This window comes from Neovison vison, chromosome 2, assembly GCF_020171115.1.
Source record: "Neovison vison isolate M4711 chromosome 2, ASM_NN_V1, whole genome shotgun sequence".
NCBI classification, from domain to species: Eukaryota; Metazoa; Chordata; class Mammalia; order Carnivora; family Mustelidae; genus Neogale; species Neogale vison.
In genome coordinates, this window is record NC_058092.1 from 19,705,221 (window position 1) to 19,726,681 (window position 21,461).

At 57.6% G+C, this 21,461-nt stretch overlaps 1 protein-coding gene across 4 annotated transcripts in view; it reads left to right on the forward strand.

The window, feature by feature from the left end:
* Window positions 1-267: 267 nt before the first annotated feature.
* The window catches only part of RPS6KA1 (ribosomal protein S6 kinase A1), a 39,919-nt gene continuing 18,725 nt past the window's right edge, over window positions 268-21,461 (forward strand). Inside the window, exons 1-10 of one of the 4 annotated variants that reach the window (XM_044237507.1) lie at window positions 268-382; window positions 6,430-6,474; window positions 15,233-15,349; window positions 15,600-15,681; window positions 17,849-17,929; window positions 18,106-18,185; window positions 19,470-19,576; window positions 20,268-20,305; window positions 20,700-20,842; window positions 21,208-21,278. In XM_044237507.1, the coding sequence (XP_044093442.1) occupies window positions 320-382; window positions 6,430-6,474; window positions 15,233-15,349; window positions 15,600-15,681; window positions 17,849-17,929; window positions 18,106-18,185; window positions 19,470-19,576; window positions 20,268-20,305; window positions 20,700-20,842; window positions 21,208-21,278 (827 nt within the window). In that variant the 5' untranslated portion in view covers window positions 268-319. Of the gene's footprint in view, window positions 383-1,677; window positions 1,697-6,429; window positions 6,475-12,450; window positions 12,570-15,232; window positions 15,350-15,599; window positions 15,682-17,848; window positions 17,930-18,105; window positions 18,186-19,469; window positions 19,577-20,267; window positions 20,306-20,699; window positions 20,843-21,207; window positions 21,279-21,461 lie in introns of those variants that run through there. The other 3 variants (XM_044237510.1, XM_044237508.1, XM_044237509.1) reach the window with 3 other exon arrangements.

A 21,461-nucleotide genomic window follows, 5' to 3' on the forward strand; every position in this document is an offset into this window, starting at 1 on the left:
CTCGCGGCGAAGGCGGGCCGGAGCCCTCCCGCGCGCCGGGGGCTGGGGTCCGCTCCGGGAAAGCCGCGCCGCGGGGTCTTGGGCGGGGCTTCAGCGGCCACGCCCCTCGCGCAGGTAGCCAATGGGCGCGGCGGCGCCGGGTGACGGAGGGAGCCGAAGTGCGAGTGCCGCGGCGGTAGCGGCGGCGGACGGCCCAGCCCCAGCGCCGGGGTCTCGTGGGGGGTGCGGGGGCGCAGGGGAGCAGACCGGTGACCCCGGGACCCGGGAGGCGGCGCGGCCCGGGCCGCCAGAGGAGCGCGGGCGGCCTGGCGGCGGCGCGATGCCGCTCGCCCAGCTCAAGGAGCCCTGGCCGCTCATGGAGCTGGTGCCGCTGGACCCGGAGGTGAGTGAGCGGGGCGGGGGACGGGCGCCGGCGGCCGGCGAGCCTGGGTCCCCACGGGGGCGGGGCGGCTCGCGGCGCCGCTGCAGCCTGGCTGGCGCTCTCGAGGGCGTGAGTGCACTCCGATCTCTTGTGCCCTTCTTCGGTTCCACACCCCTATGCCCCGGGTGTGTGTGTGTGTGTGTGTGTGTGCGCGCGCGCGCGAGGGACAGTTCCGCCAAGCGTCCAGAACCCCCTTAGCACGGGGAGGGGATCCCGCGAGGCCCTGAGATCTGGCCCCCCGTCACCCCACACACCTAGGACCTGTACGGGAGCTCTCTGGAGCTTCCTCTATCAGCGCAGAAGGGCAGGGCTAAGGTGCCAGATGTCTAGGATTCTACAAGAGATGAGGGTCACGAGAACCCCACGTCTCTTTCATGTCTCCCAGCTCCCTACCCCGAGAGCGCCCTGCTTCTCTGCTGCTGACCCTAGCAGGGTTTCCCCTCTTGACCCTTGGCAGTTGTGGGATATGGGGTGACACCACCTGTGTAGGGCTGAAACTCTTGGTTTTTTTTGCCCCTGGGTTAGGGCCAGAGGACACATGTGTCCCCTACCCCAGGCTGTGGAGAAGACAGTGGGGAAAAGCCCTTAGACCTTGTGAGGATTATTCCAGGAGACATGGAGGACCTTGGTGCCTGCCTTTTTCCTTGTGAGCCCTCCTATAGGAAGGGCTGGGCCCCTGGGGGTTTTGGCCTCTGTCACCTAGCCTCTCCCAGAAGCAGCTTCTGCTCTCCTCTGAGGATTCTGTGGTGCCAAGCCCTAGGATGCAGAAGGCCAGCTCTTCCTGTGCCCTTTGACCCCCAGGGTCAAGGTCAAGGCCCTGAACCAGCAGATTAAGAAAACTTTCCTCTCAGCCTCATGCTGGGAAGGAAGCAGATGAAACTCCATTTCCAGAGGGGATGTGGGGGTATACTGGGAGGGTGTGAAGACCTCAGTGAGCAGGTGAGCCAAGGTGATTTTCTCTTGGCTTTGGTCCCTAGGCCCTGTCTAGCTCCCCTCCTCTGCCTCCTCTTACCTGGGGCAACCACCAAGTACCCTGCCTCCCAGGGCCACAGGTTGTGCTTAGAGTGAGGACCCCAGGTCCCCAGCACCCAGGGTGTGCTACCCCTTTAAAGGGATGGTCATAGCTGACACTGGCTATTGGATGGTGGGCGCGGCAGGATTAGGTAACCAACCTGAAGGTGCAATTTGGAGTAAATTGCTCTGGGATCCCTGCCATGGGGTTTTTACAGGCCCTGCACGACTCTCGGAGGTTCTCTCGCTGACTCACCCTCTGAGGTGAGGAACACTGCCCTCTGCAGTACCCCCCCCCCAAGGCCTGGGGCATCAGGGCTTGGTTGGGGGGGCACTCAGAGATGGATGCCTTTGCCCTGGCATGCCCCTGTGACTTAGGCCTCCCTAGAGGAAGGGAGGCTGGGAAGTACTTAACCTAGGGACTTACCTTGGGTTATGCTCACAGGAAGGGCAGACACCCAGGAGCTCGATTCCCAGTGCGGGGCACTACTTCCTGCTTCCCTTTGGGGAATCCTGGGGCAGGGGACCAGGTTTAAACAGGAAACTCGACTCAGTTTTGAGCACAACTGCATCTGAGTTCTGTGAGAGGAGAAGACTAGTGTATTTCCTAGGACTGGGAGCATCGTGATTTCTGAGCTTCACCTTGGAAACACTGTGTGACCCTCAGCCGGTCCTTAGCCTCTCTGCCCCTCTGTTCCTCCAGCGGCCAGTGCTGGGTCGTAGCTTCATGCTTCCTGGGACTGAGAGGTGCAGAGCCCTGGGCGCTGCTGCCTGTTCTTCCCCTCCCCCACGGCATGGAAGTGCCAGGCGTCTGGGTGTTATTGTTTGGGTAACAGGAGCCACTGGGCAGCCGGGGCGCCGGTTGGGCCGCTCTCACTGGAGAACAGGGCCTTGCTGTTCTTAGCCCAGGTGACATGTAAGCGATACAGCAGCCTGACCCACAGGTACAGGCACTGCCACCGCCTCCTGGCTGGGAAAGAGGCGGGCAAGGGGCTATTGGGGGCATTTGGCAGACGCCTGGGGTCTGGACGGCCCTGCCCTCCTCGTGACGCTGCTGAAAATGGGCTGCTGGGAGGCAGGGCCTGGCCCAGGTGGCCGTGTGGGTGCGGATTCCACCCTGGGCCTTCCCTGGCCCTGCTGAAAGCAGGAACGTTCTCCGGGGGCCCTGCCCTGCCCTGTACAGAGCTTTACTTTGTGCCACCGACCCTGCTTCGCCTCTGTTACCTTGTTAAAATAATTCTCTAAACATCTTCTCAAAGTAGGGATCATTGGGGTGCCTGGCTGACTCAGTAAAACGTGTGGCTCTTGATCTCAAAGTTGTGAGTTCAAACCCCATGTTAGGGGGGAGCCTCTTTTCTTTTTTTTTTTAAAAAAAGAGGATTACCCCCATTTTTGGATGGGACAGCTGAACTTGGGAGAACTGGCCTATGAATTCATGTTTGAGACAGGATCAGAGTCCAGAGCTCTCACTGTCTTCTAACAAGTTGGGGGGGTCGGGGCTCAAGGATGGGGAAGGGCTGGGATCAAACTGGCCCAGGTGGAAGGGACTCCAGGAGAGGCTCCGGATGTTGGCAGACTCTCTTTGTTCCACGGGGCCTCTGTCCAGCCTTTTCAGAGGGCCGGTGGTGCCAGCCAATCCTGGCACCTGGCCCCCAGCCTCCAGCAGCGTGCAGGGCTGCCAGGGCTGGGCTCTGAACCCAGCTCCTGGGGCTGCTTCCTGCCCGTGGGGCACGTGCTGTCTTTGTCCATCTGCTGCCTGGCTTCTCCAGATGCTGCCCTGAGCCCCACTTCTCAAGACAGAGCTGCCTGGGCGAGAAGGACGAATGCCTTTTGGAATCCATCTCTGACCTCTGGGGAGGGGGCACGGTGGTCTAGGGCAGCTGTCCTAGGAACAGTGCTCCCTGAGGAAGAGCAAGAAGAGTGGGTGAGGCCCAAGGGCCCTTCCTATGCCAGACTTTTTAGACAAGGTCTTTGACTCGGGATACTGCAAGGTCAGTGTCATTGTCCCCTTTCATTCATTCATTTATTCATTCATTCAGCAAATATTTATTGAGTACTCATCATGTGACAAGTACTGTGCCAAGCAACAGTGCAGCTGTGAACAAGACAGACCTGGCCTTGACACAGATGAGAAAACCGAGGGTCAGAGAAGTGACATGACAGACCCAAGGTCAGAGCAAGCGGCCAGCAGAGCCGGATTAGCAGCTATCTTTGTGGCTGGGGAGCTGTGTTCTTCCCACCTGCCTGTGCAACAGTCAGGCCAGAGGTGCACATGGACCCTGTCTTCCCAGAACCTTGGCTTTGAGGAGGAGGCTCTCCTGTGGTTTCTTCACTCCCAGTCCTTTCTCCAGGGCTGCCCATCGCTTTCTAGAAACATTGCGCATCAGCTCTTACAGGCATGGGGTTTCACGAACGAGGGTGGCACCCAGGCCAGAGACCCTGGGACCGGAGACAGCCAGATAGGGCTTCTGTCTGGGGTCCCCTGAACCGCCCAGACACTGCTCAGTAAGCCCACACCTCTGGGGGCATCCGAGGCCTCCTCCCCTCCCTCACTGGGGATTTAGGCTTGCAGCCTTGTGACTTCGGGTTACGGCGCCATGTCCATCACCTGCTAGGTGAGGGACCTCAGGTAAGTCCCTTAACTCTGAGCCTCATCTGAAAAAGAGGAGTACTAGAAGTTGGTCTGGCCTTCTTGCTCTCTCTGCTGAGCAGCGCTTTCCTGTGATCGACGGCGTGCTGGGCCCTGAGCTGGGTGCTGGGAAATGATGATGGACAAGCCTTGGCTTCTTCCTGAGTTCACCTGGGGTTTGCTCAGTGCCACTAGGGTCCAGAAGAGGGAGGAAAGGACTTGAAACCTTGTGAACAGAGGAGAGGACATTGCTGGAAGAAGGCCAGGTGTTTGCCAAAGTGACAAGGCAGGAAGGGTTTTGTTGGTAGAAGGAGCCACAGTGCAGATGCTAGGGATATGAAAGAAGCTGGTCTGCCCAGGGTCCCAGGTCATTCGGTTAAGCTCAAGAACAGGACCCAGTAATGATGATGGCTGTTGTTTGTGGACTGGGTAGATTTTGTTTGCTTCTTGTTGCCTCCCAATGAGATACATTGCTTTCATGTCCGTTTCACAGATGAGGAAACCGAAGCCCTGAGAAATGAAGTAACCTCAGGGTCGTGCAGTGGTAGAAGCCAGAATGTGAACCCAAAAGGCCAGGTTCTAGAACCCACATGCTTAATTGCCTGTATTGGGCAGTTGGGGATGATGGTCTTGAATGCCATGCCAAGGAGCTGGGACTTTATTCTGTGGGCAGTGGGAAACCATGGAAGGATTTTGGGCTGGGTCCATAGAAGGTTCTCAGTAAGGAGTGTGTGAGCAAGAGTTGCTTGCTCAATGCGAGGCTCACAGTTGAGTTTGAGGAAGGACAGGGGTTTGGAATGAGGAGTACAGGGGCAGGGCAGGGGGAGCTGGTCTGCAGGTAGGCTGTTGTGACCTACTGTGGGAATTATTGCAGGAGTCTAGAATGCTGGGTAAACTCAACATATAAAGACATCATTGCCCCTACAGCCTACTCCCTGGCCCTTAGCCACCCAGCCCTCCCCCCAGGCTGCTGAGAGATGACAGCACGTATGTGTATGTATGTGTGGAGGGACCTTCAGAGCAGGGGGCCCTGGGGAGGGTTGGGGCATTAAAGGGGCTCAGGGGGCAGGATGTTCTGCGAGCTGCAGGGAGGAGCCGCTCCAGGGGCCGGGAGATTATGTAATGGGCAGAGCACAGCTGTGCCTGCTTCTGCCAGGCAAAGCCACAGCTGCCCTGTGGACCCAGCCCCTGGCTCCAAAGTCCTGACCTGCCCGAGGCTGGGTCTTGCTAACAGGAGGAGCCGCCGTCTGCCTCCCCACACACCGGCTGTGCCAGGTGGGGTGGGGACTGCTCCTTCCTTACTTCCAAAGGCCTGGTTACTCACCTCCTATCACACAGGAAAAGGATGGGCTGGGTTTGGTATACCCCTGAGGGCAAAGTCTAGGGGCTGGAAGAAGCAGGGACTGCCTAGAAATGGGCCCCAGTGGCCGCCTCTTTGCAGGTGGTTCGCCCCGCTGAGGCTGGGCTCCTCTTCAACAGACCTTTCCTTGATCACCTCCTGGGTGATCAGAGTCTGGATTTTGCATCTCCGCTTCCCAGTCCTGTGACCTTAGGTGCCATCGCCGTGCTTCTCTGAGCCTCAGTTTCTTCGTCCACCAAGTGGGGACAGGGCCTCCCTCCCAGGTCAGGAGGATTTAATGATGCCACAAGCAGGAGGCACCAAGCCCAGTGCCTGGCATGCAGCAGGGGCATGGAAGAGAGCAGCTGTTAGCACCAAGGCCTAATCTCTGTCCTCCCCTCTATGAGGAAGGTCAGGCCTCTGTGTATATAGTCCCTGCCGCGTTGCCTGTGGCACAGGGGAGGAATGCAGGGGCACTGTGTGGCCGCCGTGATTCTGCCCGGCAGGGGCAGGGGAGGAGTCTGAGAATGGGGCAAGGACAGGGCAGCCCCCAGCTCCAGGCTGGTCACTGGTGCAGACTTGGTCTCCTTACGTCCCTGCAGCAGTTCTGGGAGGTGGGGGTAACTCTCCCCAGCTTACAGATTGGGAGACTGAGGCCCCTTGTCAGTCGATTCGTTAGCACAGACTCAGTTTGTCTCCAGCAGAGCTGGGAGCCACACGTGCCCTTTCCTTCTCCCTGGGAGGAGATGACATTTGAGCTCAGTCTTCAGAGATGAGGGCTTTGCCAGGCAGAGAGCATGAAGGAGGGAAGGGGGAAATGCGGGTGAGGGGCTGCTGCAGGAGGGCCTGATACCTGTCCCCCTGCGTTGAAGGTGGGGGCAGAGGGCCCTCGCCTACATGGCCTCCCTAGCTAGCCGGGGCAGCCCCCCGGGGTGGGGGAGGGGGGGTTCTGGCTGAGTCTTTTTGCTCCCTCCCACCCTGGGAAGTTCTGGTAATATTCCCCAATCTTCCTTCCCTTCTCTTTTCTAGAATGGACAGGCCTCAGGGGAAGAAGCTGGACTGCAGCCATCCAAGGTGAGGACCAAGGCAAACACCCTGAGCAAGGGACCGTTTGCATGGTTGTAAAGGAGGAGGGAGGCCCACCCAGCTCAGCCTTCCTGTCTGGTCCCACTGAGTCCTCGAGGTGACCCTGTGCACAGAGATAGCTTGCTCCAACTTTCCTCTCTCTCTTTCTTTCCTCCTTTCTTTTCTTTCTTTCTTTTCTTTTCCTTCCTTCCTTTCTTTTTAAGATTTTGTTTTATCTATTTATTTTTAAAATATTTTATTTCTTCATTGAGAAAGAAAGAGAGATGTGCACACCGATGTTGGGCTCGATCACAGGACCCTGAGATCACAACCAGAGCCAGAGTCAGTCACCTAACCAACTGAGCCACCCAGCCATCCCTAGAGATTTTATTAAGTAATCTCACACCCAGTGTGAAGCTTGAACTTACATCCCTGAAATCAAGAGTCGCCCACTCTACCCACTGAGCCAGCCAGGAGCCCCTCAACCTTCCTATTTCTTAGGCGAGGGGACGGCGGCTGGGCCTGGGTTAGGAGCAGAATTCGGCTAGAACTCACCTCCTCCTCACCCAGGCCACTTCGTCGTTTATTTCCTCATGGCAGCTGGGCTGGCTATAAGGAAAGGGCTGAAGGGGTGATGGGAGAGGCTGAGGTCAGCTGGGCATGATGAGGGCCTAGAATCTTCTGGGTATGCGGTGCTGGTACATGAAGGGAGGGCACCTGGTGGCCCCCCAAGTCTAACCAGGGCCCAGTGCCTGGCACATGGCACCTGGCCGTTTCTCTGGGTTCCCATCTCCCAGCCCAGGGCTGGTTCCCTCCCCTACTGTCTTTGCTTCCCTTGGGCGCCTCCCTTTAGCCCTTCAGTCCCTGTTGCTGGTTTGGTGTGTCCACAGTTGTGTGACCTTGGGTGGGTCCTTTATTCCTTCTGGGCCTGGGCTTTCTCATTTCTCTGTTGGAAAAGAGCACAGCCGGTTTTCAGGAGCTGTGAGGCCACAGAGCTGCCGGCCATTGGGGGGCAGGGGGAGAGCGGCAGGCGGTGCGTGTGCTTGGGAAGCTGCCTAGAGAGGATGGAGCCTGGGTTTTGACATTAGGGCAGACCTGTGTTTAATTCCTGGCTCCACGCTCACTATTTGGCCAGAGGTGTGCTCCCTTCCAAGTCTCAGTTTCCTCATCTGTAAATTGGGGATGATGGCGCCTGGCTCAAGGGAGTAGTGGGAGGGACAGATGCCCCACGTGCATGCACGGTGACTTCAGCACCAGGAGCATGGGTATGACAATATTGCCCCCTTCCGGGCGCCACACCCTCTAGACCTGGATCGGCCTGGGCACCAGACTTGCCATGAGCTTGACCTTTGAAATAGACCTAGAGCTGGTCCCGAGGTTTGCCTTGTCTCAGCCTCCTGAGATAAGGGAGCTGAGCTGCCTGAGGTATGGCAAGGTGAGATAAGTCGGCTGTACCTCTCTTCTGATGGTCACTTTGGCCACCTTGGCCAGCAGAGGCCAGACCAAGTGGTAGAGACTGGGTCCCTCAGTTTGTCTGGGCCCCTGGTCTGGAGAATCTCCTTCCGGAGTACCTGCTTCTAGTTGCTTCGTAACAAAACCAAAGGATTCAAGGAAGAACCAGGATGTTCAGATCTTAGGGTTCAAGTTCTGGGGGTTGCAGAGAAGTTCGCAGCTTTGGGGGGATAGGTGGTAAGCTACCCCAGGAGCTAGGGAGGCCTGTTGGGAGAGAGCACGAACTTGCTCAGGCAGGTAACCTACATTGGGTCTCAAGCCTATGATGCCTGTTTTTAAGCAGAAGACCCTGGGATAGGAAGGGAGTTAAGGCTGGGGATGGATGGGCAAGGAGAGCCTTGAAGGCCACGTTAAAGAAGAGAAAGAGCTTAACCCATACCACTCCAGGAGCTTTGCGTGTAGTTTTCACAACACCCCTGATGTAGAGATTGTTACTATCCCCACTTTACAGATGAGAAAATCGAGGCCTGAGGTCAAATAGCTGGTGCACAATGGAGTCAGGTCTTGCTTGCCTACAGAGCCCATACTTTTCCCAGCCCAGAGAACACTGCGTGCTGAAGGTGGGGGGGGGGGAGTATTGGGTCCCTGTGAGCCCCGGTTTCACCATTTCTAAACACCTGCTTATCTCTTCTGTTGCCCCCAGAACCTCACATTATCCCCGGTGCCTGCTTCTGGGCTTGGCACACCAGGGGGCGCTCAGCCTGTGGTCGGGACCTCATCACTGTGCAGTGCAATGAGCTGGAAGCAGGCCATTTTCTCCTTTGCTTCATCAGACTTTAGGGGCACTGTGCTGTGACACCGGAGGGCTCTAAAATGAGTCAGCAGCCCAGCCTCAGGTTGTTCTCAGGCTTGAGGAGAGGGTGGAGACAGACAAGCCGTGCGGTAGTGGGTGCTGGGTTGGTAGAGAACATGACCGTGGGCACAGAGAATCTCCATTCTGTACCAGGCCCCATATCGGGCCAAGAAATATACCCCTTTCCACGTGCCCATGTTTCTCCCAGTGACATGGTAAGAGGAGCAGTCCTGGGGAACCAGCGAGGGGCACCTGTGCTCAGGGCTAGCATGGACCAGATGGATGGTTGCTGTTCCGAGTGGCAGGGGAGGAAGTGTCACGGTGGGCTCTAGGGCTCCCGGCCCCCTTCCCTGCAGAACTGGCATTTGGCTGGGCCTCCAACAGCCAGATTTGGCAGACCCAGAGAGCATTGGGCCTTCCAGATGGAGACGAGGCAGGGAGGGGCCCTTGGGAGTCCAGCATTCTGAGTTCAGAATCCTGCCCCTTTCTCATTTGCTGTGGAACCCTGGGCAGGTGCCGTGTTCCTCTGAGGTTCCGATGCTTTTCCAGCATCAGAGGACGAACAGGGTCTGCCCTCAGGCCCCCCTGGGGGAGGGAGTGTGATATGTATAAATTAAACAGTCCCACAAAGTTTGGTGTGTTGGGTTTGTTTTGTTCTTTTTTTTTTAAAGATTTTATTTATTTATTTGACATAGAGAGACAGTGAGAGAGAGCATGAGGGAGGAGAAGGTCAGAGGGAGAAGCAGACTCCCCGTGGAGCTGGGAGCCTGATGCGGGACTCGATCCCAGGACTCCGGGATCATGACCTGAGCCGAAGGCAGTCGTCCAACCAACTGAGCCACCCAGGCGTAAAACTTTGTATTTTTAAGTAATTTCTACATCCAGTGTGGAGCTTGAACTCATAACCTGAGACCGAGAGTCGCCTGCTCCACTCACTGAGCCAGCCAGGCCTCCTCAAAGCTTGGTGTTTAATGCTTGCTTGTTTTATTCATTTGAGGTTGAAAGGGGGATTTGAGTTTTAGCTGCCATAGTATGGACAGCAGTCCAGGGCAAGAGCTCCCCAGATCCCTTCGGTACCCCCGGCACTCCTGGGGTCCTCAGCCAGACTGGGGCTCCACTCACCCTCCTCTCCATGACGGTGGACCAGGCGCCCCCAGCCCCCCCAGCCCCCCCATCTCCGGAGCTGGACCCCTTTGAAGCACCGGCAGGTCTATTTTGAGAGCTGAGCGTCTCCCCCCTCCCATCCTCTCTTCCTGTTTATGAAACCCTGATCCATCCCGGATCCCTCCTGCTCCTCTGGCCAGAGCACAAGCAGGATGTGACTGTGGACTTTGGGGAGCCTTGGGAGCCTCAGGTGTTGGGGGGAACTTCCCTCGGACTGGCCGGGGTAGGCCAGCCCACCCTCCCATGGACCCTGGGACCGTGTGGCTGGGCTGTGTCCCCGCAGCCTGCCAGGAAGAGACTGCAGCAGTAAGATCGCCTGCCCAATCCAGGGAGAAGTCCTGCTTGCAGCCTCCGTTGGTCTCTGGCCCACTATACTTGTAGCAACAACCTTCCCAGGCTGGAGTATTTAGTTTTAACCTCTATTTTACAGAAGGGGAAACTGAGGCTCACACAAGGAGGGAAATTTGCCTGGGAGCGCTCGGCTAGTGAGTGCACAGTTCTTACCTTCGTACCCTGCACTCCCGGCCTCAGCCTCTTCTTCATGCGGGTCTCTCTCTGCAAAGAGGGTCTTTTCTCCCCTCCTTTCTGCCTGGACAGCTCCTGTTTGTCCTCGGGGTTTAGCTGGGCTGCACCCTCTCTGGAAAGTCTTTTGGGACCTCACCCCTGGCAGATTGTTACTGCCCCTGGGCACCTGTAATACTGGATTGTAGGATTGTAGCCACTTGTGTTTTGTTACCATGGATTTTCAGGAGTTGCCGGAGAACAAGGCCCAAGTCTTAACATGTGCGCCTCCTAGCGTCAGGCTCGTAGCTTGGGGACGGGGCCTGAGGGGGTGGGTCAGGGTGGCATAGCTTTGAGGTTGTCCAAAGGGGAACCAGGCTCGCACTGAGGGCTTGAATGTAGACTTCAGAAGCAAACACTCTTTGATTTTGCCCTTAGCTGTCCCCCTTTCTAGCCATGTGGTCTCGGACAAGTCATTTTCTCTCCAAGTCTGGTTTTCGTGGCTCTGAAATGGGATGACAGGATCTCTGTCAAAGCGAAAACACAGGGCCTGGCAGAAGCCACACCGGTAGAGGCTGAAGGAAAGAAAGGCCTCGTGCAGTAGTACATGCTTCGTTGAGAAGGGGCAAATTCTTGTCACTCATGCCTGTCCTAGCCAAGTGCAGCAGGGATGCCTGGGAACTGCCCACCTCTCCTCACCTGCCCCAAAGAACCAGGAGACAGAACAGGAGCCGTCTGTCCCACCCACCGGAGAGGGTAGGCCTGGGAGGCCCTGTGTTCACTGCCACCTGGGGAAGGGACTGGGGGTGTCCGTTACTGCTGGGATTGGCAGCTGGGTTTGGGCTGCAGCTGGTGGTGGAGGGAGGCCTGTGGCAGGGACCCTAGGGACCAGGGATCAGGCCGAGGGGCTCTGGGCTTCTCTCCCAGCTGCCTTGTAGGAGGAAGTAAGTAAGAGGAAGTGTCTGTAGGAGAGAATGGGGCAGGGACCAAGGGATGTGGTCTGGTGCCTGTCCTCCCCCACTCCTGCCACCAGAGGCCTCACAGTCCCAGCACAGACCCTTCAGCGAAGGCAGTTCTGAGACTGTTTCCTTCCTGTAGCCCCTTCCTGTACTCTGCTAGCCACAAAGTCTTCCTTTGCTTCTCAGGGATTTGAGGACTGGGGAGGGGGGTGCCCAGCTGGCTCCAGCCCAGAGAGCTTTGGGGCTCCCGGGGCTGTCCCGGTCTCTACAGCCCTGCCGGAGCTGGGTGCAGTGAGCAGCCTGTCTGAGGAGGCCTGTTTCCCAACCGCCAGCAGGCCATCAGCAGACTGTCGTTGGAGGCCCTTTGAGGGACTGGAAGGGGAAGTCCGTGTGTACGTGGGGGTGTGTGTTTCCACATGTCTGTGGAAATGGTTTCCGATCATCGGCCTGTGTGTATTTGTGGGTGTGCCAGTTCCTGTGGGGGTACTGGTGGGACTGATGCGGCCAGGCCATGCGGAAGGGGGCTGGGCCTGGTCAGCGCCTGCCTCACTGCTACCTTCTCCTCCTCTCAGACTTCAGTGAGGCCCTCTGGCCCCCTTGCCCATCCCGGCGCCCTGGCCTGGCAGGCTTCTGCCAAGCAGGGATGGGTGTGGCGGTGCCTGCTCTGGGGGCTGCCATTTTGGGTGGGCCCAGCCGTAGGAAGGTCACTGCTGGGGAAGGAGCTTCTGCACTCTGGCCTGGGGCACTCAGAGACCTCGGCTTTGCTGAGTTCTGCCCCACATTCTCTCAAGGGGCTGTTTGCAGGTGCTGGGATGTCCAGTGTGTCACCACCTCATTATCTTGTGACTTTTGTCTGTGTTCTAGTCTCCCCTCCTTAGGATCAGAGGAGATGATGAGGGCTATATCCCTGGACCGCCCCCACCCCGGAGTCATGGGCTTGGGGTCTCCAGTGTCCCCTTCTCAGCTGGGGAGCCTGACCCGTCTTCTGTCCCTCCTCCTTACAGAGGGGGAAGTGAGAAGGAGGGGGTCAGGGACCCTGCCTTCTGGGCCGGGAAGGCTGAAAAAGCAGAAGTAGAGGAGTACCGGGGCCCTTTGGCCACCGCTTGAGCCCCACCATGCAGACCCCGGCAGATTTCCCCAGGGGTGAGAGAGACTCACTCCCCTGTCCCAGAAAGGTGAGCAGAGGGTTGGTCTGCCTAGTCTCTGTCCCCATGACCCTGGGCAAGGAATGGGTTTGGGAGTGGCTCTGTCCCCTGGGGTTTCCGGGTGACTGCTTCTGTCCCCAGGGAGTGTCCTCAGAGGCAGGCGAGCGGAGGCTCAAACCTCAGGGCGGGGTGGGCAGGGGCTGCTGTGTGGCCTCGGCTCACCTCAGCCCCTCTCTGAGTCAGGCTTTCTGCCTGTCCTGCCCAGGCTTCTCCTCAGGCGCCTGCAGAGCCTGCAGCTTCTTGTGGCTGCAGCTTTTGTGGCTGTTCAAGGTCGCCTGAAGATGGGGCTGCGTCTGTTGGGTCCCAGACCTAGAATGGGATGTCCCTGGACTGACCCCGGTGTTGAGGGAGGGGGTGGGATCGGATGGGCAGGGCTGGGCTCTGGCTGACTTCCCTGCTCACCCCGTCCTGGCACTGAAGGCCCCCTGACCCCAAGCCGGGCAGTAACTAGGGGAAGGATTTGAGTGTCAGCCGGCTATGCCGCCGGTCTGCTTTCAGCCTGCGTGAGTCACTGGCCTCTGGGCCTCAGCTGCCTGTATCTGCAGTGGGGATAACAGATTTGGGGAATTTGGATCAGAGACAAAGCTATCAGCTTGCACTCAGGAGGTGGCCCTCTCACCCACTGCATCGGTCCTGGGCCCTCTGCAGGCCCTGCAGGGATGAAACTCAGAGGGGTGTCTGCCACAAAGCTGGGAGTGCTGCCCCAGATGTGGGGTGATGTCCCCTCACCTTCCCCCACTGGCCCCCTGGCAGATCAGCAAGAACCCGGAGCTCTGCCCTTGAGTCCCAGAGCTGGCTTTCTCTGTGTCTGGCCTGCATGTCTGTTGGTCTCCGTGGGCCTCGCTGACTGGCTTTCTCTTTCTGTGGCCCACCCGCCTCTCTTACCGGGTCCCCATCTCTGTCTCCACCTGATGAGTGCTTGTCTTCACCTGTTGGGTACATGTCACATGTTGGGTGCCTGTTGGGTTGTGTCCCCTTCTGTCTCTGCCTGTTGAGTACGTGTCCCCATCTGTCTCCACCTGTTGGATGCCAGCCCCCATCTGTCTCTGCCTGTTGGGTCCCCATCTGTCTCTGCCTGTTGAGTTCACGTCCCCTTCTGTCTCTGCCTGTTGGATGTATGCCCTGGGCCCCTCTGCCTGTTAAGTATGGGTCCCCTCCTGCCTCAGCTCTGTTGGGTACGTGTCCCCATCTGTCTCTGCTTGTTGTGTGTGTGCTCTTCCTACCTCTGCTGGCTGGGTGTGTGTCCCCCTCCGTCCCTGCCTTGTGGGCCCATGTCCCCACCCACTGCTGCCTGACAGCTGCCCACCTTCACCCGTCTTTACCTGTGGATGCCCGCCTCTGCCTGTTGGGCGTCCCCCCTTATCCGCCTTTACACGTTAGACGCCTGTCTCTGCCCGTCAGGTACCCATCTAGCCCCCAGCAGCTGTGTTGGCATGGGGCTTTTCCTTTGCAGGCCCACGGGCAGGATGAGGGGGACAGGGCCAGAGGGCGGCCCGCAGGCGGTGGGGAGGGGGGGCAAGAGAGGAAGGGACCGTGGTAAGATTGTAGGCCTGGAGCTGGGAAACCACAGGCCCCGGGTGATTGGCGGCCCTGAGCTGGGCCCAGCCCCCGCCCTCACCCTGCACATCCGCCTTGGGCCTGGCCACCTCCGAGGCGGCCCCCGACGCTGCCTGCTCCTGCCATGGTGCCTCGGCCCTGCCGGGCGGATGGAGCAGGCTCCCAAGCCGCCTCCCCGCCTGCGGCTCTGGGCCCTGCTCCCCTGGCTGCCCAGGAAGCAGCGGCCTCAGACCAGCCAGACCTCTCTGCCTGCCCCTGGCCCTGGCTCTGGCCCCAGGCGGGACTCGGTGAGTGTGCCCAGATGTCTGGTCCCGGCCTGGCTGGGGCCCTTGGAGCAGGTGCCTGGATGGCGAGTTTGGCCTCAGTTGACTTCCGGCTCTCTTGGCCCTGGCCCGGCCCGGCTGGACAACTGGCCCCTGCCCAGACTTGCTTCCTGGGGAAGTGAGGAGGTGCTTCAGGCTCCAGGGTACCTGGCTGATTGGAGGGAGGGCAGGAGGGTCCCGGAAGAGTTAGGAACCTGGCAAGGGGTTTTTAGTAGACTCCTGTGATGGAAGTCTCAAAGGGTTGTTGGGGGGAGCTCATCGAGTCTTTGGCCTCAGCTCCTGGCCACCCCAGACTGGCACTAACTGGGTTAGTGTGGGTAGTCTCTGGTGGACTTTGAGTCCCTGTGACTCTGGGCTATCCTTTTGGCCAGAAGGATCCTATCATCCACTCTGACAGGAATAAAAGCCCAGCTCTGCCTCCCCGGTATGAGAACAAGCTCTACTTCCTACTGTAGCAAAAGCAAAACCTTTGCAGCAGGGGGAAGGGAGTCCCATAGGTACAACCCGTGCCGTGTCCAGGCATCTCCCTGGGCCTCCCCGGGCCAGGGCAGCAGGAGCAGTGGGAGCTGGGCCTCACCTGACCAGCACTTGGTGGTTTGACCCTCCCTGGCCCTTGAGACCCTTGGGGCATTGACGAAGAGGAGGCCGGCCCTGTCGGTACAGCTGTCTGGTGTGGCCAGCAGAGCCCTGTCTCCAGGGGGAGGGGGCTTGGATGGGCCCCCCTGTGCTCACCAACTCTATCCCTCCCATTAGGATGAGGGCGTCCTCAAGGAGATCTCCATCACGCACCATGTCAAGGCTGGCTCTGAGAAGGCCGACCCGTCCCATTTTGAGCTGCTCAAGGTTCTGGGCCAGGGATCCTTTGGCAAAGTGAGTCCTGGGCCCGCACTGGGAGGGCAGCACTGGTCAGAGGTGGGGGCGAGGGGTCCCCTTGGGTTTCAGGATCAGAGGGTAAGTGTTGATGGGTCTCAGGGGAGGACAGGAGGTCACCTTGGTACCCAGGGAGGGCAAAAGGTCAACCTGGGGCTCAGGGAAGTTAGAGGACAGCCTGGGGCCTGGGGGATGGGAGCTAACAGGTCTCCCCAGCTTCTCCTCTGCCTTTTCCCCATTGCATTCTCAGGTCTTCCTGGTGCGGAAGGTCACCCGACCTGACAGTGGGCACCTGTATGCTATGAAGGTACTAAAGAAGGCAACGCTGAAAGGTGAGTGAAGGTCACCTCCCCATGCAGAGCCCAGGCTGGGCACAGAATTGAGGGAGACAGCCCTGTTCTCCAGAGTGTTGGGTCTGATGGAGGAGATGGCTCTATTTCCAGGAGCACCTGGTCTGAAGATAGAGAAACAGGTCTGTCCTCAGCCTCCCCTTACCCCCCTCCCACCTCATGGCAAAGACAGCATCTGTTTCAAAGAAAAGAATTCTGGGGGATTAGCCTCATCCCTCCTTTATTCCCCCGAGACAAGCACCCATTGCCATAGCTGAAGATAAGGATCTGGAAAGGAGGCAGGGGGTGAGTACGTGTGTTTGTGGCAGGGGTCCTCACGTGTCTGGCATTGACATGAGTTGGGAGAGCTATTCCATGCTTGGAAGGCTGAGGGAAACCTCTCAGGGTGGAGAAGGGTGTGAAGGAAGAGGCAGGGAGTCTGGGAGACAGTGGGGGAGGGTAAGAGAGGGGAAGTTGAGGCAGAGCCACAGAGATGGAGAGCAGGGAGGTTCAGAGGGGAGCCCAAGGCCAGATCTGGAATTCTAAGGCTCAGAAAGGGCATGATGGTGGGTGGTGGTGGATTTTGGGCTGGGCAGTGACCCTTTGAGCTGTCTGGGAACCAGGGCAGCCACACTGACCAGCGGGTGGTAGGGGCAGTGGGCCCTTTCTGGGGTGAGGTGGGGGAGGATCAGAAGTGTTGACCTTGTAGACTTTAGGGGTCCTGTGGACCGTGAAGGGTTGTTTGTGGGGTGCTGTAGCTTTGATACCCTCATGCCAGCTTGGTAGGGGTAGAAGTCATTCCCCAGGAGGGATGATGGGAGCCATGGCAGGGAGGGCGGAGAACTTGGTCACTGCTCTGCAGGCCTCCCAGGCCAGGGTGTGAGTGGCCAAGTCAAGCCTACAGTGTGGGGCAGTTGGGGCTGTGAGTAGGGAGCCCAGGGGCTGGAGGGTTTGGGCCTCACAAAGGGTAGGCTCACATAAGGAGGGGCCACCTGAGCTGTGCCTTGAAGGATGAGTTAGGATTTCTCCAGACTAAAAATGATAGAGAAAATGTACTCCAGGAAGGAGAAGGTGTTTGCCTGAGAAGAAAGTGTAAAAATATAAGGCGTATTTGGGAAACAGTGGTTGGAATAGTCCGGCTCCAGCATAGCCCGTGCCGCGTCTGGTGAAGGAAACGAGGAAATTAAAGGAGAGGCTGAAAAGTGCTCTGAAGGGGCAAGCACAAGCACTGCAGGAGAGAGGGCGCTCATTCAGTATGGCAGTTGAAGGAAGACTTCCTGGAGGAGGTGAGGCCTGAGCTGAGTCAAAGAAGAAGCTGCTGGTGATCAGAATGCCTAGGGACTTTTATTCTTGTTTTTTTGTTTTGTTTTGTTTTGTTTTTTAAAGGATTTTATTTAGTTGACAGAGAGAGAGAGAGAGCATGAGCAGCGGGAATGGGAGAGGGAGAAGCAGACTCCCCACTGAGCAGGGAGCTTGTGGAGGGAACCTGCTGGGATCATGACCTGAGCCGAAGGCAGACAGTTAACCATCTGAGCCACCCAGGTGCCCTAAGGGCTTTCATTCTTTTTTCTTTTTTTAAAGATTTCATTTATTTATTTGACAGAGAGGGAGATCACAAGTAGGCAGAGAAGCAGGCAGAGACAGGGGGGTAAGCAGGCTCCCTGCTGAGCAGAGAGCCCAATGTGGGGCTCGATCCCAGGACCCTGAGATCAGGACCTGAGCCAAAGGCAGAGGCTCAACCCACTGAGCCACCCAGGTGCCCCAGGACTTTAATTCTTAAAAAAAAAAAAAAGAAATAAAAAAGAAAAAGAAAAAGAAAAAATATGTGAGGGTGCCTGCTTAGGCCCATGAGTCTGAATTTTAGGCCCAAGGAAAGGAATCTGCCTAATTAGCTCCCAGGTGACTATATCCCCATCCCCCCCAGAGCAACATTAGGGACTTTTTTGTGCCAGGTGGGGAAGGGGCTGGTAAAAGCATCCTGCTGTGGGGAGCCTTGGGGGCAAAGGTTAAGAGCACACCTGAGGAATGGGCAGGGCACCTGGGGCCCAGCCCTGGGCACTCCCATAAGGTGTGAGGAACTCTTGGAAAAGAGATCCCTGCTTAGCCAGAGCTTGGGGATGATTGTTTCGGGGGGCCAGATTCTCCATGACTGCCTTTCTCTTCTGGCCAGTGCGTGACCGCGTTCGGACCAAGATGGAGAGAGACATCCTAGCAGATGTAAATCACCCGTTTGTGGTGAAGCTGCACTATGGTGAGACTGCAGACCCTACCTGAGTTCCCAGCCTGCCTGCCAGCCCTTGCCCTGCCTGTGGGGGGCTGCCTTTCCCGGATGTTGCCCCCATCCCCAGCAGGCCAAGGGAGCTTAGGGCAGAGGGGCAGGGCCCAAGGCTGGGCTGGCTGTGCCATTGCCTTTTCCCCTCTCCCCAGCCTTCCAGACTGAGGGAAAGCTCTATCTTATTCTGGACTTCCTGCGTGGCGGGGACCTCTTCACGCGGCTCTCTAAGGAGGTGAGCTGACACCCCACCACCATAGGGCCCCGGGATGGAGCTGGAGGGACGAGGCCTCTCATCCCAGAGCTCTGTGAAGAACATGGCCAGTGTGGCTTGGACCTGGGACCATCTAGGCCTGCCCAGCAGACCCTGACCTAGGAACCTACCCTGGGACAGAGCGTACACCCTGGCCAAGCCACAGAATTTCTCCCAGGGTGGGTGAGGAGGCTCAGGCCCTGTGTCTGACGCCATCCTCGGTTCCCGAGAACTAAGGGGTCTTTCAGTCCGCCACCTCCGTTCTTCTGAGTCTGCCCCGGGCAGGGCTGTGAGGATGGGAAGAAGCCCAAATTCTCCCCAAAATCTAGATATTTTAACATTATGTCCTACGTGGGTTTTTTTTTTTTTAAGATTTTATTTATTTGAGAGAGAGAGAGAGAGAGCAAGCAAGCAAGCATGAGTGGGAGGGACAGAGAGAGGTAGAGGAAAGAGGGAGAAGCAGATTTTCCACCAAGCAGGGAGCCCGGCGTGGGCCTCCATCCCAGGACCCCAAGACTATAACCCGAGCCAAGGGCATACACCCAACCAACCGAGCCACCCAGGCGCCCCTAGCCGAAAGGATTTTAGCGGACCTAAAATAACTTGAGGCAGATATAAAAGCAGGACCATTAACACGAGTCTTTAGAAGAGAAGCAAACTCTAAAAGATTTTTTTAAATGTTATTTTAATGTTTGAATAGGTAATACGTTTACATGATTGAAAAGAAAAATATCATTGAGAAGTCTTCCTCCCACCCCAGTCCCTCTACCCCCCCATAGGTAAATGTTTTTATTGATTTCTTGTTTAAGCACCCCATGTTTCTTTAGTAATACCAACCATTCTGCTACACGTTCTGAATTCCAACCCCCAGTTTCTTACACAAAAAGTACTGCCCTGTATACACCGTTCTGAATCTTGCCTTGCTCGAGACAGCGTATCTTAGAGATCGATCCGTATCAGAACCTGGAGAGACTCCCCGTGCGGTTATGGCCGCATGCGTGGGACAGACAGTTCAGTCCAGTCTCCTGCTCCATCCCTGGGCCCTTTGCAACCCTTCTGCTGTTTCAGAACAATGCCACAACGAGTGACTTGTATGTGAGTCATTTCACACTCAACTCCCTTTATAAAGAGAAGAGTGTGTGGCCCGGGGTGTCTGAAGGTCCTCCCCAGGGGCGTCCCTGAGGACCAGGAGGCTGCTGAGTGCCCAGTGCCCTAGCTCCTGAGGGAGAGACGCCCCCAGCTGACGCCCCTGCCCGCCCGTTGTAGGTGATGTTCACGGAGGAGGACGTGAAGTTTTACCTGGCTGAGCTGGCTTTGGGCCTGGACCACCTGCACAGCCTGGGCATCATTTACAGGGACCTCAAGCCTGAAAAGTGAGTAAAGCCCGGCCTCCACACCAGCTGCCCTAGGGAGTGCAGAGGCCAACCCTGGGGTGTTGCCCAATGGGTGGGCGGGACTCTCCCCAACAAAGTCTCTCTCTCTGGGTGCCCCGTGAACCGATGGGTGGAGTGGGCTGGCGGTGGCAGCAGGCCCACCTTGGGGGGCTGCCGTTGACAAGGCTGGGACTCTTCTGTGCTGGTGACTGCCTACATTTTTTGCTAATCCAGTGTGTTGTCTGAGATGCCATCACGGAAGGTCATTCCTTGTTATGATCCTCTCTAGAATTTTCCTTAATATCAGTCCTCAAATGGTGAACTTGGAGGAGCCAGGGACAGGTGCTTGGCTGGAATGACACCTGGTTTTAGCATTAGGCAGACCTGAATTCGAGTCTTATCTCTACCACCTGTTATCTCTGTGACTGTGTAGGGTTACTTAACTTCCCTGAGCTTTAGTTTCCCCAATTGTTGCAATAGGGCCCTAATAGTACCTACGTCAGCCCGTTGTTCCAAGGATTAGCAAAGAAGGCAGGCAACACGTCTGCTCCATCTGCGCCATCTGCCTCTCCTCAGATCTATCTGGGTGGGTCACCTTCTCCAGGCTAAGCCCACCCTCCGTAGCCCCCCTGGTGTCTCAGATCCCAAGGGCCACAGCTGAAGGGCCTGACCCCTTATCTCTCCATTACAGCATCCTTTTGGATGAGGAGGGCCACATCAAACTCACTGGTGAGTGGAGGGCCCCTGCTCCCCCTCCTCAGGTCCCAGGGGAGGGTGGGATGGGCTCTTGAGAGGCCTGGCTGAGAACCAGGAGATCCTTCCTCAGAAGCTGTGCCACGCCCTTGGAAGTGGTTAGAAGCCCAGGCCCTGGACTTGGATGGCCTGGGTGTGAACCCTGGCTCCCCACTAGGTAGCCTTGAGCAAGTCACATAACGTCTCAGGGCCTTAGCCTCCTCCCGAGTGCTCGAGTGCTCGCTTCGGCAGCACATATACTAGCCTCCTCCCGAGTGTCACGGGGGTGATGCCCTCAGGCCTGTGGGCAGGGGGGTTGGGTATGCAGGGGTTGGCAGCAAGGAAGGCAGGAGGTTCCTAAAGATGTGTCCTCTTGCCCTCCTTGCCACAGACTTTGGCCTGAGCAAGGAGGCCATTGACCATGAGAAAAAAGCCTATTCCTTCTGTGGGACGGTGGAGTACATGGCCCCCGAGGTTGTCAACCGCCAGGGCCATACCCACAGCGCGGACTGGTGGTCCTATGGGGTGTTGATGGTGAGTGCCCAGGCAGGGCTGAAGCGTTCAGCCCATGTTGCAGGCCTCAGTTTTCCCATCTGTACAGTGAGGGGGCTCATAGTGTCTACGACTTCCTTCTGTCTTCTCCCCGCCAAGCTGCCTCACCCTTCCCGCAGGCACAGGTTCCTTCCTTCGGAGGAAGGAATCCCCCAGCCTCAGCCCCCTAGCACTGCTTTCGGTGTTCTGATTGGAAGGAGAAAGAGAACTGGTCACAATTCCTGATCCGGGGGGCCCTGCCACAGTCCAGCAAGAACCCGGGGAAAGGAGCTGAGTGGCCCAGGTGGGAGGAGGTGGGGGACATGGGAGATGGAGACCAGAGCCTCACAGACCCTTGTCCTTTGCAGTTTGAGATGCTGACCGGCTCCCTGCCCTTCCAGGGGAAGGACCGGAAGGAGACCATGACGTTGATTCTGAAGTAAGCACCAGCCATGCCCTGACACTTCCAGGGCTCCCCTGATGCTGGCCCTAGCCTGGGGGCCAGAACAATACCCTGTGCCTGCCCCAGGTTTCCCCATTGAGACCCTCCCCTGGGATGAGCCTTATGCTTTCCCAGGCTTGGGAGGGGAATCCCTGAGTTAGTTGATGGTTTGTCTGGATT